The sequence below is a fragment of the Fringilla coelebs genome (genome assembly GCF_963513975.1).
Source record: "Fringilla coelebs genome assembly, chromosome: 27".
Classification (NCBI taxonomy): Eukaryota; Metazoa; Chordata; class Aves; order Passeriformes; family Fringillidae; genus Fringilla; species Fringilla coelebs.
Genome location: NC_140053.1, coordinates 2,802,524 through 2,818,148, shown reverse-complemented (window position 1 = coordinate 2,818,148; position 15,625 = coordinate 2,802,524). Strand labels below are relative to the sequence as shown.

The 15,625-nt window shown below is 47.1% G+C and overlaps 1 protein-coding gene across 1 annotated transcript; it reads left to right on the top strand.

Annotated features, from left to right (window-relative positions):
- Positions 1–948: 948 nt before the first annotated feature.
- On the top strand, positions 949–15,172 carry LOC311163239 (uncharacterized protein; the record flags this gene model as incomplete). Its single annotated transcript, XM_084222009.1, has 16 exons — positions 949–1,518; positions 2,442–2,524; positions 2,879–3,035; positions 3,238–3,399; positions 3,836–3,961; positions 4,066–4,292; positions 4,605–4,720; positions 7,591–7,657; positions 10,379–10,916; positions 11,768–11,850; positions 12,361–12,517; positions 12,909–13,070; positions 13,536–13,661; positions 13,822–14,048; positions 14,520–14,638; positions 15,147–15,172. 16 exons carry the CDS (start codon positions 949–951, stop codon positions 15,170–15,172), a joined length of 2,946 nt encoding a protein of 981 aa, XP_084078135.1.
- Between the last annotated feature and the right edge of the window lie 453 nt (positions 15,173–15,625).

The following is a 15,625-nucleotide window of genomic DNA, read 5'->3' as shown; positions in this document are numbered from 1 at the left end:
TCTTATTTGGTGTGCAGCATAATCTTTGTAATGGCAATCTTCATGTCCAGGGATCTGGATATATCACCTGTGGATACTCCCTTTCCTGTCATCTCTGTCTTTATCTATCATCACCACAAACTGAGAAAGCATGGACAGCAATTAAAGCAATTGAAAAATAACTTCAGCAAGGTCCTTCATGCAGTTGACATCAACCCTTGTGTCGCTCATGCGCAGGGGACACTGAGCAGGCCTGAGCTTCGCAGTGTGAGCAACTTGACTTCTTGTGTTTGCATAACTAAAGACATTTAAGCCATAAATAGGGAACTAAATCCATGGGGGATTTGCCTCCGTGATTTTGGAACTCTCACAACAGAGCAGGTATTAGAACTGTGCCAGGCGACCAACATCCACACCACAGTGTCCATGGTCTGTTCTCTACTACAGTCACAACTGTTCACACTTTTCAGAAGTGAGAAATTCTATTAGTTTTCCATTTTTTGTTTCACAAGCTCTACCATAGCATGTGATATAAAAATGGTTATTGGACTAAGAATAAATACAAATTAATAAAAGATAAAAGGCACTTTGATGTTATAAATACCAATGGTTCTTCTTTGTACATAATCTAGGGCAACTTTTTCTCTTGACTTGTTGCAAAGTTTGCATCATACAAAAAGCTGATGACTCATAAAACACTATTTTACTTTTTGGAATAAGCTGCTGACATGTAAAGTATCTTCCTTGTGAACTGGGATTTCTAGAGGGAAACTGCCTATGGGCTATTTAATCTTGGCATAAACAGCCAGACTAGCCAGCCCCGTGGGAAGAAGAAACACCCCACAGGTGACACCCCCTTTGGAAGGTATAAATGGAGACCTGCAGCAGCCTCCAGCCTGCAGTCGGACTCAGTATCACGCTCTGCATCTTGCTTTGGGCTGTGGGTTGCTGCTGCAGCTGGGCCTCGCCATGAGCTGTAGTATTAAGCAGACAACTGGCTCTCTCAGGGGCAGGACCAGCGGTGGCAGCTGTGTGATCGGTGGTGGCGGTGGTGGCGCAGCGCGGATCTCCTCGGTCTCCTCTGGAAGATACACCACCTGCGGGATAGGCGGTAGCCGAGGCTTTTCTGGGAGAAGCTACTGTGGGGGTGTGAATTATGGAGGAGGACTGAGCACCGGCAGCTTGGTCGGTGGAAACTACGGAGGTGGTTTAGGAGCCGCTGTCCTCGGAGGTTGTCCAGGCATGGGGTTCAGCGGTGGCAGCGCTCGCTTTGGCGGTGGCATGGGAGGTGGCATGGGGATGGGTCTTGGTGGAGGTGGTTTTGCTGGTGATGGCATTCTTCTTTCTGGTGACGAGAAGGTCACCATGCAAAATCTGAATGACCGCCTGGCTTCTTACCTGGACAAGGTGAGGTGCCTGGAACAAGAGAATGCTGACCTGGAGTGTAGGATCAGGGAGTGGTATGCCAAGCAGGGCCCTTTTTGTGAGCCACGGGACTACAGCTGCTATTACAAAGAAATAGAAGATCTTCAGAACCAGGTAACACCCCCTCCCAGCTGCTTTCCCCCTTGCAAGGCTCTCTCTGGTGCTGGTTCATAACTCAGTCCATTATTGGGAGTAACAAGTTGTTGTTGTAAAATGCCTTTTGCAGACAGCTATTACAGCTTCTGCCTGTGGAAAGCCCAGAGCTCAGAGATAAAACTGGAGAGTTTGGGCTGTTTCTGTTGCTGTTACTCATCAGACATATTGAAGGGGAAAATCTTACTTCATGGAATGCATCTGGATGGGCTCAGTAGTCTTTTTGAATTTAGTTTGTGCCAAGGTGGTCAAGTAGATTGATGGCAAGAAAAGAACTAAAAGATAAATAAATAATGGATCCCATTAGTTCGCCTGAATTTATATTATTGTCATCAGTCTCGCAGAATTTCAGTTAAACTTTATTTCCTTTTCCTCATTAGTTTACTCATTCATGTAGAAGTGGGAAATATAGGACATCTAATTAAAACTAAGAAAAAAGAGAACATTGCTATAACACATTTAGAATGGGCAATTTAAAATTCAAAACCTTTGCAAAGTGTTTGGCAAAGATTTAAGATATCAATGCACAAAAAATTAAGAGAAAAGAATCCAGGAAAGGGACTGAATAAGATAGGCTCATAATTCATTCTTGAAATAAAACTTTAAATCTCATAAGATTTAGATTAAAGAGGCTGAGGTGGATTGTAGCAGGTGCTGGGCAGTAACTACACCTCCTGGACTCTCTTCACCTGAACCATGAATTTTGTCATTTCACTGCCCTTCCCTGAACATCCCTGTGAGTGCTTGCAGCCCTCAAGTCCCCATCCCTAATACCCAGGATTTAAAAAAAGAAGGGGAGAAAGAGGGTGTGGTTGCACCAGGCAATGGGTGCCTTGAGCCCAGGGACATGGAGCAGAGACCAGGAAGAAATGTTCTTTTTCCAGATTGTCTGTGCAACCATAGACAACAACAAGATCATTCTGAACATCGATAACAGCAGGATGACAGCTGATGACTTCCGAGTGAAGTGAGTACCTGGGGCTGTTCCCTCCTCTGTCACCACCCTCAGGGCTCTCAGCTGCTCTCCTGTGACCCAGGACAGGCTGGAGGCTGTGCAGAAGAATTCTCTTATCCATTGTCTCTAGAGCTGCCCTAATCAGGGGCAGTTCCTGGAGGGGGAGTTTGGGATGCCAAGCTGGTTTAGAGATTAGAGGAAGCAGAAGGAATCTGCAGACTGGGAGCAGTGAGGGTTCAGCCAAGCTGCTGTTCCAGCATGTGCTGTCTTCCAGAGGGGAAAGTTTTGGTTTTTCCTGTCAGAGCTCAAAAATGCTGGTGGTTTCACACACTGAGTGCTCTTTCTTGCTTGCTTCCTCCCTCGCAGGTACGAGACGGAGCTGGCCCTGCGCCAGAGCGTGGAGGCCGACATCAACGGGCTGCGCCAGGTGCTGGACCAGCTGACGCTGTGCAGGTCTGACCTGGAGGCACAGCTGGAGTCGCTGCGGGAGGAGCTCTGCTGCCTGAAGAAGAACCATGAGGAGGTAGGTCCTGCCCTCTCCTGTACAAAGCACTCACTCCTGTGGGATCCATCACCCTGGGGCGATGGAGACCATCGTGTGACCCAGACGCTGTGAAGGTCCATCAGACAAGGGCTCTGCAGGGCTCTGCTCCCTATCAGAGAACTTGGTTCCCTTAGTTCTTTCTTTTGTTTTAAACCTGACCTGATCTGGATGGTGTTTGCAGGAAATGTGCTGTCTGAGGAAGCAATCGACTGGAGATGTGAGCGTGGAGGTCAATGCCTGCCCTGGCCCAGACCTGAGGAAGATCCTGGAGGAGATGAGGTGCCAGTATGAGACGCTGATTGAACGCAACCGCAAAGAAGTTGAGGATTGGTACGAGTGCAAGGTGAGTAAATTCCCACAGCTCTGACTTTCCCTGGCTAGCACCCAGGCAATCATCCCTCAGGGATTTGTTGCTTGTAAAAACCACACAAAAAAGACTTTAAGAACATTTAGTATTTGTTGGCACTGACCAAGTGACACAAGGGAGGGACACTGCCACCCTGTGTCCTTGTCATGGGCTGAAGGAAGTGCTGCGTGTTGGTGGGACTTGAAGTATAAATTCTCTACAAAGCAGTAAGTGGTGAGAAGAACTGGAAGCAGCACTATTAGAAGAACAAGAGGAATGACCAGCCAGGTTTACACTACCATTAGGATGAGAGTTTTCACCCAAACCTTTCTCATTTCATGTCTTTGCTAGCTTCTTTGCTCTTTCCTTAATACTCGATCCAACTCATACTGCACATTCCCTAAAGCTCTTTATCCTGGATTGGTGATTTCAGATTGAGGAGGTGAATCGGGAAGTTATTACAAGTGGTCAGGAGGTGGAGACGTGCAACAACCAGGTGACTGAACTGAGACGCCAATTGCAAGCCCTGGAAATCGATCTCCAAGCTCAGCTCAGCCAGGTGGGTGATGAGCTGGTCCAAACCTCATCCATCTCACAGAACTCATAGCTAAATGCAGTGTTTCTCCTGCCTGTATTTGTCTTATGTCCCATGTCTCTCCTCAGAGGGACAATCTGGAGTCCTCGCTGGCGGAGACAGAGTGTCGCTACAACAACCACCTTGGTGAGCTGCAGAGCCAGATCACCTGCGTGGAGCAGCAGCTGGCTGACCTGCGGGCAGAGATGGAGTGCCAGAACCAAGAGTACAAGATCCTGCTGGACGTCAAGTGCCGCCTGGAGCAGGAGATCCACACGTACCGCTGCCTGCTGGAGGGTGGCCAGCAGGACCTTATGTAAGTGGGCTTGAGACACACCAATAAAATACAATAAAATACCTGTGTAATGGTTATTTCAACATAAGAGCAAAGTGAAGGACCTGCTGAGCTCATTCTGCCTTACTGACCTATTTGGCCTGCCTGGTGTCATGGTGGTGATCTTCTTCCTCTCCTGTGCTGTTGGTGCCACAAGGAGAATTGCAACATTTTTCTGCTGAAAATGGAAGCATCTGAGAGCATCTGTAACTCTATTTTATCTATCATTTCCATTACTAAAGTGTTATTCTCCTGTCTCCTCAGTCAGCAAGGAGGAATTGGTCAGTCTTCAAGTCTAGGAGGAGGAGTTGCAAGAAGCAGTGGGATAGGAGGAGGAGGCATCATTAGGACAAGCCACACTTACACTTCGTCTGCCCAGATCCCATCCTGTGCAGCTGCGGAGATCCAAGGTAAGAACTGTTCCACTCTAAACATTTCCAGTCTTCTCTGCTCTAATGCAACACTGATGGGCTGGAAGAAAGATCTTTCCCACATAGCTTACAGGTGCTACTTGAAAGTTTTATTATGGGGCCCCTGGGAAATACAGGACAGGAGGCACAGAGGAGTGGCTGAGAGGAGAGCTTTTGGGAGCTGGGACTCTGCTGGGATGTGTGAGAATTGCCAAAGGGAAGAGGGATAGAAGGGAGAGGGACAGAGCCAGCAGGCAAGCAAGCCATGGAGAACATGGAGGAAGGACTGATGTGAAATGTGGGATAAAGGAAAGAGGAGGAGAAAGAAAGGTACTCAGAAATCAGGTGGGCAAAAAAAAGGTTGGGAACATGGGAATACTGGCAGATAACTACTAGCCCTAATTCAAACTTCCAGCCAAACTGAAAAGGAAAGAAGGAAATATAGTGATAGTTGGGCCAGGAGAATGACGTGAGCAGGGGCATTGATCTAGCATGGACCCCAATACCATTCCCTCATCCATATCGCTGCTGGAGCAGTGTCTGCAGCTTCCCCCTTTCGGCATTTTGATGCAGCCAGTGCTGCAGCCAGTGACAGATCCATCTGCCAGGCTGGCAGGAACCATCAGATCTTCCCAGGAAGGGGCAGTATTTATCTGAAATTCTAATTGAATTGGCTTGTGAAACGATCACGTGTAGAGAATGACAGTGTGGGAAAGAATCTATTTTTGTTATAAACACAGTAATGTTTCCTTTGATCTCTCCAGTGCCTTGCCGAAGGATTTGTGATTAAGCAGAGAAACGAGAATATCCAACAAGAGAAGCCTGAAGCAGAGCTACAGATGAAGAGAGAGAATATTTAGTGCATGTGTCTGCAGAGAGCACAGAGCGTGCTTGTCTGTTGCTCAGCCACGCTAAGCAATGTGTCAGAGGGATGAGCAGAGCATTGAGCCACATTCTGCTTTATTTTGCTATTTGCTTTTCAGTCTGTGTTGCTGTGTGTGGCCCAGCACCAAGACTATTGCTGTAGTCAGCCAGGGCTATGATCATTTATGTATCTGCTGGTGAAAAATGTCTCTAATAAAACTTTGCTTCTGCCTAATGCAATCAAGAACCTGTGTCTGAAACTGAGTTCCTTTTGAACACCAGCTGCTGATCCATGAGCAAGGGGCACCTAAACTGGTCAGGATCATCCTGCACTGGAAACAAAGCTGCTTTGCCAGCAGGAGAGAGTGGCCTTGCTGACCTGGCAGGTCTTGTCCAGCTCCTCCCTGCTGTCACAGCCTGAGGCAGATGTTGCCCATTCCTGTGTGACACCTGCCCTGAACCCCCATGGACAGGCAGGTCAGGCAGAGGCCTGTGTCCTTCCCACACAGCATTGGGCTGAAACACAGTTTTAGAAGGATTTTGAAAGTCAGTGATGGAACACCCAGAGACAGTTTGCCTTGGTCCCAGTCTAGTGCTGACAGATCTGGGCTGAGCACTCTCATGCTCCATGTCCCAGCTGGGGACTGTTGAGGATGAAATCTTGGTCTCCACAACTGATTCAATTTCTGCTGACATGGCTTTTGTTCAAACCTATCCCTTTCATTCTATGGGAATCTTCACACTGGGAAAAGACTGCAGGCAAAAGGTTTATCTCCTCTCTTTTCACACAGTGACTGAGTCATTTACTGGTCATCCTCTGATTGCCAAGAATTTCAACCTGAACATCAAGAGTGTTTGAAAGATCATCTTTGCGTTAAGCACACCTTGTCTGGGCAGGGTGGGAACTGAAAAAGTGCAGCTTATCAGAGAACAGAATTGAGAAAAAAGCCAGGTGGGGCCTTTGGACACCCAGAACCACCCAAGTGTCACAGACCAGGCAGATCAGTCCCTCCCTGGCCCTGACCAGTAGCTGGTGCTGAGCTGGTTTTGTCCTGGCCTTGACCTGCCAGAGCAGCTGTGGGACACGGTGAGCTGGCAGAGTCACTCTGGGTTTGGAGAACTGGCAGTTCAAAGTATTATGAGGGTGTTTTTAAGATTAAATTGTTGGTCCAGAAAGCCAAGCAGGGGTGGTTTTGGTAGTGGTGTGGCTGTTACAGAGTCACATTCACCTGTGAGATGACCCAGTAAAGCAAAACTCCTGGTTATCCCTTTTCCATCAAAGGCTGGAGGTAATAGAACAGCCAGACTCAGGACTGGAGGAGAACAGGTACAAAGACAAAACCACTGCAGGACTGGACATACAGTACAGTCTGGAACGCTTTTCTATTGCCAGATCTTTTATAAAGACACCATTTTCTCTGATGAAACAGAAATAGACTTAACATGGGAGCAAGTGCCTGAAGAAGTTCAACCACTAATGTCTCAGGGAGCAGGTGAAAGGTGGCCTTCTCCTTGTGAGAGGCCACAGAGAGAAGATGTTTCAGTGATATTTCTTTATTTCCTCTACCAGACACTAATAGTATCCATGGGCAAGACAAGATAATGCAGCACTGGAACACCTGCAATGACTCAGAGGAGTGGCCAAAAGTAGAAGTTTTTAAACCAGGACTAAATTAAGCTTTATTTAAAGTTCAGTTCCAGCTCTGCATGAAATCCCAGACTTGATGCAGAATTCTTTCAGTTGACAAGTAGGACCAGTGCTTCACAAGAGATCAAAAGAGATACAAACCGTGGCTATAATGGCAAATTTCCTTGTCTTGGACTCCAGTGGATATCCCAGTTGTTCTCAGAGCTCTGGCTGACGAGCTGAAAAGCAAATCTTTCCCTTTCCATTCCCATTGTCTCCTCCTGCCTTGTTCAGTACAAAGACAGACAGTGACATAACCCACTGCTGCAATTTTGGCCTCAATCCTTCTCAGTCTGAGTCCTCACACTCTTGTTTCTAGAAATATATAGACACTGCATTGACACTCTTCCACTTTCCAGACTTCTGGAAACTCTTGGCTACCTATGGTATGTAAAAGCTTCTCAGTCTCTCCTGGCAGCCCCAGCTGATTCCCACCAGCTGTGGGCTGATTCCTCCTCTTGCAAACTGCTACTGACATCTAGCTGCTCCTCCAGACTCCCTGGGCTCGTATCAAAGACCTTCCAACCCTTTCCACCACATCCAGCAGGTCCAAAGCATGCACTTTCATAAAGGAGCTGTCCTGAATTCCTGAGAGGTGAAAGAGAATTAATGACATGGCCAGAAAGAGACTCTAATGATCCAGAAATTATGAATATGCCTCTGGAAAGCCCCTGGGGGGTACAGCCTCAGCTCCTGGGACGCTCTGATGTTGTTTGTGGACCTACAAGTTGGGTTGAGTCTGGAAGGCAGCTCAGGAGAGGCAGGTTGTGATTAACAGTTCCCTAGCAGAAAACACCCTGGAAACACTTCATTTATTAAAGAGCTGCAAATTATGGAGCTGCAAACATTGGAAGCTACATTTCCTTAAGATTTCCCTATTTCTTTGTGCTGATGAGACAGACCCAGGAAGCTCATGAGTTCAAATAACTGAATGAAAACACGAGGGAAAGCTTAATTTAACTTTTTAAGGTCCCAGAACAATTACTTAATTTTGTCTTAGTTTATCTAGTGCCCTCATTTCTTGGAGACAAACAGGAAAAATAACAAGACAGAGGGAAGTGTGTGCAGGAGAAGCTCTGGGCAGAGGGGGTTGCTGCAGGCACACAGAGCTGTGAGGGGCAGAGGGGACCGGGGTGTCTGGGAGGAGCAGGAGCGTCCCCAGCCTGCAGACACCCTCCACTCCCACGGAGCACAAGTCATCCCGTGTTTCTGCCTGAGCTACACTGATGTGCCTGGGTGATAACTGCGGGGCTGGGGAAGGAATGTGTGCTCACTCAGGAGATGCTGGCTGCACGCAGCTGTTGGGAAATTCCTGAGGAATCATCCGCAGAGCAGGCGAAGCTTCCAGCGACGCAGCTTACAGCAGTTTCGGTTTGCTCCTGCCACCACACCCTGACTCCCAATTATGTTCTCCAGTCCTAGGAATGAAATCTGGTGATTCTTTCCTATACACAATAACTTTATTTGAGCTTTTAACTATTCTGAGCTTTGTTTCTGTGTGGTTTTGGGCCAGAGGGAGGCCCAGTGTGTCAGGCAGGGCAGGCTGACATGCAGACATTGTGTCTGGATCCAGCCGCAGCTCGGCCAGCTTGGAGTAAATCACTTTGGGAAGCCTCTCCACACCTGTCTCCAGGCTGCTGGAGAGATCACTGGAATGCTTCTCCCTTTCATGGCATGGATAAGGAACATCCAAGGAGGCAAAGAAAAGGGGGGGCATCTTTTTAACAGAAATAAGAGCAATAAAATGATGGGTAAATTCATGAATACTGGGGTAAGTCAGTCCTTAAGTAAAGAGATCATTTACCTGCCATAACAATGGCTATTCCAATCCACAATCCTGACACTGAGGGAGGATTTCAGCAAGAGTTTGAACTCACTTTTCTCTGGTGAAGGAGATTTGGAGAATTTCTTACAAGGAACAGTTGGGTTCAGAAAGCCATGGAATGCCTGCCCCTTGCTCCATGGCCACTGGAAAGGGGCTCCCCAGAGAGAAGGCCAGTCCTCTGGAGCCTCAACAAAACATCTCATGAAAAGAAGCTTAGCCTCAATTTTGATTACAAGAGTGTGAAAGGATTCTTACTTTTTATTTTCTTTTCTTAATTAAGATTTGGAAACATTACTGATAGAGAGCCTCTAGTTTGTACCAAATCTAGCTTCTCCAGCCCAGGTAGAACTGCACAGGGCAGTGACTGCTCTGCAGCTCTATCAGCAGTCTTTATATGTCCCAGGACAGCAATCCCAAAGCTCTGATTAAAATGCAGCATGTATTGACAGAGAAATTGGCCATAGGATGTTTCCACTCCCATCCAGTGTTCCAAACCCACCCTTTCCCAACAACAATTACAATCCATAATGAGGAGATGTGCAGAAATTATCTTTCACTGAACAGCAGGAAATACTTGAAGCACTTTTACCTTCCTTTACACTCTCCACATAATGAAGCGAATCTTTTGTGGATTACTGGAGAGCCACAATCATGTATGAAGAACCTTTCATCCGTGCCCATTACGAGATCCCTCCTTGGTCTCACTTGTCTCACAGCAGAGTGTTTCAGATTTGTCATTTTGTCAGTGGAGAGATTTAAAGGTTAATCTCTGTGTCTCTGATCTTTCCAGGGTTCTTACATCACTCTTCATACATCACTCAAAAAGCAAACTTAGTATGTGTTCTTTCTTTTTCATCTTACATATTCCAACCTCAGCACCTTGCATGAAAACTGCTTATTCAACTCAAAATAAAATGAAAATAAATTAATGAGAGATAAAGACCTCTTTGATGCAATAACCTTTAATGATTTCTTCCTGGTATATAATTTAGGACAGTGTTTTTCCTGGCTTAATGCTGTAAGTTTGCATCATAAACAAAAAGCTGATGATTCATAAAACATTATTGCTAATGTATTTTTGAAATTAGCAAGAGACATGTAAAGTATCTTCCTTGTCTACCAGGCTTCTTGAAAGGAAACTTCCCTTTGAGAAATTATTCTTGGCACCAATGGCTGGAGTAGCCAGCCTTATGGGAAGAAGAAGCAGAGGTGACACCCACTGTGGAAGGTATAAATAGGGATGGGCGGCCAGGGCCAGCTCGCAGTCTGATTTCGTATCAAGCTGTGCATCTTGCTTTGGGCTTCTGCTTGCATTTCCCACTGCTGTCGCCATGAGTTGCAACATTAAGGAGACTATTACTGTGTCTAGCAAAGGCAGGAGCAGCGGTGGCAGCTGCATCATTGGTGGTGGTGGTGGAGCACGGATTTCTTCCTTTGGCATAGGCAGTGGCAGAGGTTTTTCTGGAAGGAGCTACTGCGGTGGAGTGAATTATGGAGGGGGACTGAGTGTTGGTAGCTTGGCTGGTGGGAGCTATGGAGGTGGCAACTGCTATGGCAATGGCCTCGGGTTTGGCCTCGGAGGTGGTGTGGTTGTTGGGGGTCTTGGTGGAGACTGCTTGCTTTCATCCTGCGATGAGAAGGTCACCATGCAAAACCTCAATGACCGCCTGGCTTCCTACCTGGACAAGGTGAAGTGCTTGGAGAAGGAGAATGCTGAGCTGGAGTGCAGGATCAGAGAGTGGTACGCAACACAGGGCCTCTCCTGCGAGCCCCGCGACTACAGCTGCTACTACAAAGAGATTGAAGATCTTCAGAACCAGGTAATCCCCCCTCGGGTTGTTCCTCCCCTTTTGAAAGCTTATTCCTGAGTTTGTGTTTGGAACATAACTGCAGTTGTTGGAGGGAACTCTGGTGCTTGTGAATGTCTTTGCAAACAGAAATTTTGGCAAATTCCCCAATGACATTGCTGAGTGTGGGTGCTGCAAGGTGGCTGGGAGAATGCTCTGAAATAGGAAAAGAATGCTTTGGTACATTGTATTTGACTATATAATTGTAAATGTAATATTACCAATGTACTCTGAGGAAATGTAGTGGTGTCAGCCCCACAGGGAGAGCAAAGCAAACTCTGGGACAATCAGAAGCATACACTTTGGATGCTTTGTCAAATGAAACATTATGAATCTTTAGGTGAGAAAAGCTGAGAATTGAAACTGATTGTTGCAGTGACACAAACAGCCTGATATTAATAAGTCCACAATGAAAGCTATGACTGATCCTAAGGCTTAAAGACACCTTCCCTTCATGTTCCCTGAAGGTCCTTAAGTCTGAAGCCCAGAACATGCCAGCTTGAATGTCAGTTGAGATTTACTATCTTAAGGAAGGTTCTTTAGGTTTATTTTTTGAAGCATCTTTGGAACTTGCCTTCAGATCTTGAAACTGGGAAGTCCCATCCCACAACTCTTTAATTCCCAGCTCTATGTGGTTGATCTCCTTTCTTCTGTGAGTAAAGGAGGCAAAGCCACCTCCTTCAACTTCTCTGCTTAAGGGACAAGGTTACTTATGTAAGAGGATAACAGAAAAAGGGAAATGTGAAGGCAGAATTGCAAGGCAGAAAAACCTGTAGAGTAGAACAGGAGAGAGGAGACATCTCTCATGGTTTGCTGTTTTCCAGATTGTCTGCGCAACCATTGATAACAACAAGATCATCCTGGACATTGATAACAGCAGGATGGCTGCTGATGACTTCCGTGTGAAGTGAGTGCCCCTCCATGAACCTGCTGCCTCCCCCCTGCTCCTTTCCACCTCCCTGGGAGGCTCAGAGCACTAATTACAGAGGCTCCAGACACGTCTCCCCAGCCACTTTGGTAGGGCAGGATGATGAAAGGCATTTTGCTCCTGGTCACTAGCCCTGCCTTAATTAGTGTTCTTGGGTAAAACATTTAGCAACGGTGTTTGTGGTGAGGCTGGGGACAGGTAACTCAGGGAGTGGCCCATTTTCACCCCAGAGCAGCACAGATGGGATCAACAAAGCAGAAATGCAGCTGAGTAAGCGACACCAAATATACAGTGAGCAGGAGCAGGGAAAAAAGCCATGAGGAAGAAAAGCTTTCATGTAACAGACACAAAGTGGTGCAGAAATCCAAGGCATGCAGAAATCCAGCAAAATGCAGGTCAAAGCATGGAGCTGGGGAAGGAGATCCTGGCATAAACAGAAGCCATGTGGGACGTCCCCATCCTGAATCTGTGCTTTCTGACACAACCCAGGTACGAGACGGAGCTGGCCCTGCGCCAGAGCGTGGAGGCCGACATCAACGGGCTGCGCCAGGTGCTGGACCAGCTGACGCTGTGCAGGTCTGACCTGGAGGCACAGCTGGAGTCGCTGCGGGAGGAGCTCTGCTGCCTGAAGAAGAACCATGAGGAGGTAGGTTCTGCCCAGCCCTGCATCGTGGTCCTGGTAGAAAGCTTTGCCACTGTGCTTGGGATTTAAATTATCCACTTTCAGGTCACAGCTTTCCCACCAAACTTTCTGGGGCTCAGAGCGCTCTGCCTCAGAAGGGAAGGGAACTCTGGCACGGGCAGTGCTGCTTCTAGGAGTGCCAGAGGAGGCAAAGCTGCTGCTGACTCCAGTGGATGAAGAAACAAATTTTAGCCAACAGAATCCTTGGGAAAACATTTGCACCATTCTCCAGTGCTTTTCACAGCCACAGCAGGGAGGAAGGTCTCACAGGGAGGGCAGTTCTTGGCCACTGAGCTTTGCTCTTCTGTGCTGCCTTCCAAAAACCAGTATAATCTGATCTGGGATTTATTTCCAGGAGATGAGTTGCCTGAGGAAACAATCAACTGGAGATGTGAGTGTGGAGGTCAATGCCTGCCCGGGACCAGATCTCAGGCAAATCTTGGAGGATTTGAGATGCCAGTATGAAACACTGATAGCGCGCAACCGCAAGGAAGTCGAGGATTGGTACGAGTGCAAGGTAAGCAACAAACCAAACTTGTGCTGCAAACCAGACTGACACACACAGCCCCAGGCCCAGGAGCCTTTCACAGACCAGACATGGAGACAATAAGCAGTTCTTCATTCCCAGTGAAGCCCGAGAGCAGCACTCATTATACCCTGTGTTCCACAGGAGCCACAGGCCTGTCTGACCAGTTTGTTATGTCCCATCTGGAACAGCAGAATTTGCCACAAGGCCTTGTGGTGTGTTTTTGGAACAGAGATATTCCACATTTGGATTAAAGAGATTTAATATCCACGAGGTTCATGGGATTTGTAAAAAGAACAAGCAGGGGAGCTGGTAGGGAACACCCTGTGCACAGAGAACTTTCCCTGCTCCCTGTTTCCTTTTTCTGAGCACTCACTCACTGTTCTGCTCCTGTCAAAGCAAATCCAGCATACCCAGATATGCCTAAAGCTCTTTATCCCGGATTGGTGATTTCAGATTGAGGAAGTGAATCGGGAAGTTATTACAAGTGGTCAGGAGGTGGAGACGTGCAACAACCAAGTGACTGAACTGAGACGCCAATTGCAAACCCTGGAAATCGATCTCCAAGCTCAGCTCAGCCAGGTGGGTGATGAGCTGACTCAGCTCCAACTGGTCACTGCTGGGTTTCTCAGCATGAACAGCCAGACCCACCAACCAGCACAATGGTGGTGAATGGCTCGTTCATTTTTGGACTGGAGGGTGACACTAAAATGATTTTTGTTTTTTTTTCTTATCTTATCAGAGAAATAACTTGGAATCATCTCTGGCTGAAACTGAGTGCCAGTACAACTCTCTCCTCAGTGAGCTACAGAACCAGATCACATGTGTGGAGCAGCAGTTGGCTGAAATAAGAGCAGAAATAGAGTGCCAGAACCAAGAGTACAAGACCTTACTGGACGTCAAGTGCCGCCTGGAGCAGGAGATCCAGACCTACCGGTGCTTGTTGGAAGGAGGACAGCAGGACCTCATGTAAGTACCTCTCCAGATCCACTAGAGAATAAATGAAAATGTCAGGGATCTACATCACAGACTGGGTATCTACCCAACCTGATCTTCAGTCCTTAAGGCTTTCTCTGAGATGAAAAAGTTGCCTCATGAATACCTTCCTTGTGATGAACATTCCAACCAGAACTAAACGTCAGTCCTTGGGATCTGTAAAGTAGAACACCAAATCTGTTAACTGCTGGTGACAACACTGTCACTCCTGGCATTATATCAGCATTTGTGACAGTGACTTTTTTATGGTGAGATGGGTGAGAACTGTCCGTGCCAAGGAGGAGCACAAATGTAAAGCAACTCTGAAAGTGAAAGAAAATGTAATGTAAAATTCTGTAATGCCTATAAAGGCCGTAGTTTGAGACTTTGTGTCATGTAGTCTATCAGCAGTGACATGGAAAGTTCTAAAATTCCCTATTTCTCTCACCAAATTTATCCCACTAGTCACGGAGGAGGAATTGGAACTGGTGGAGGGGTCATTAGGACGAGCCACACCTACACAACAACTTCAGCTGCCCACTGCCAGGCCCAGGTCCCACCCTGCAAGACTGGAGACATACAAGGTAAGGGCTGCATTTTCACAAAAGGAAAACTGGCTTTGTTCATCTCCTCATGCACTGAAGCCAGGAGACAGCACATTCTTAGGATGTGTCATAGGCATCCACTCAGAGTCACTGTGCTACAGGGGGGATCTGATACAGTGGTGGTGTCACTGAGAAATGGGTTTAGAGAGCTTGGACTGAACAAGGGGTAGAGGAAGAAAAAGGGACACAAAAAGGAGCAGAAGCATGATGGGGAGATTTGGAAGAAGAAGTGAAGAAGACAACAGCCAAAGCTTAACAAAAGAGTCTGGAAAGAGTGAAAAGAAGAGTAAACCTATAATTTTACAAGTAGAAATTCCCATTAAAGCCAATTATTTAGGGAATTTCTGGAGCTTCCTGGGTTGCTGCCAGCTGCACCAGCTTAGCAATACATTCCAGAAACAAGGGCACCACCAGGATCTGGTATCTGTTATGTGAAGGATTTTACCTGTGTTCCAATGCAAATAACACTGCTGTGTTTTCTCTCCAGTGACCTGCAGGAGAATTTGTGATTAAGGAGAAACGGACTGGAAGGTGACAGGGAAACCCAGAGACAACCCAAGAACAGTCCCTGTTCACTGCACCCTCTGTGCAGGGAAAGTAGAAGTAACTCAATGATGCTTGGCCACGTAGCTAAAGGGGGTGTCAGGAGCCACCTCCTCTGTTCTGCTCTTCTGTTCTGCAATGCTGTAACTCTAGAAGTTACCTGAGTTAGTCAGGTCACTATGCACCTGCTGGTGAAAAATGTCTCTAATAAAACTTTGCTTCTGCCTAATGCAATCAAGAACCTGTGTCTGAAACTGAGTTCCTTTTGAACACCAGCTGCTGATCCATGAGCAAGGGGCACCTAAACTGGTCAGGATCATCCCACACTGGGAACAAAACTGCTTTGCCAGCAGGAGAGAGGGGCCTTGCTGACCTGGCAGGTCTTGTCCAGCTCCTCCCCGCTGTCACAGCCTGAGGCAGATG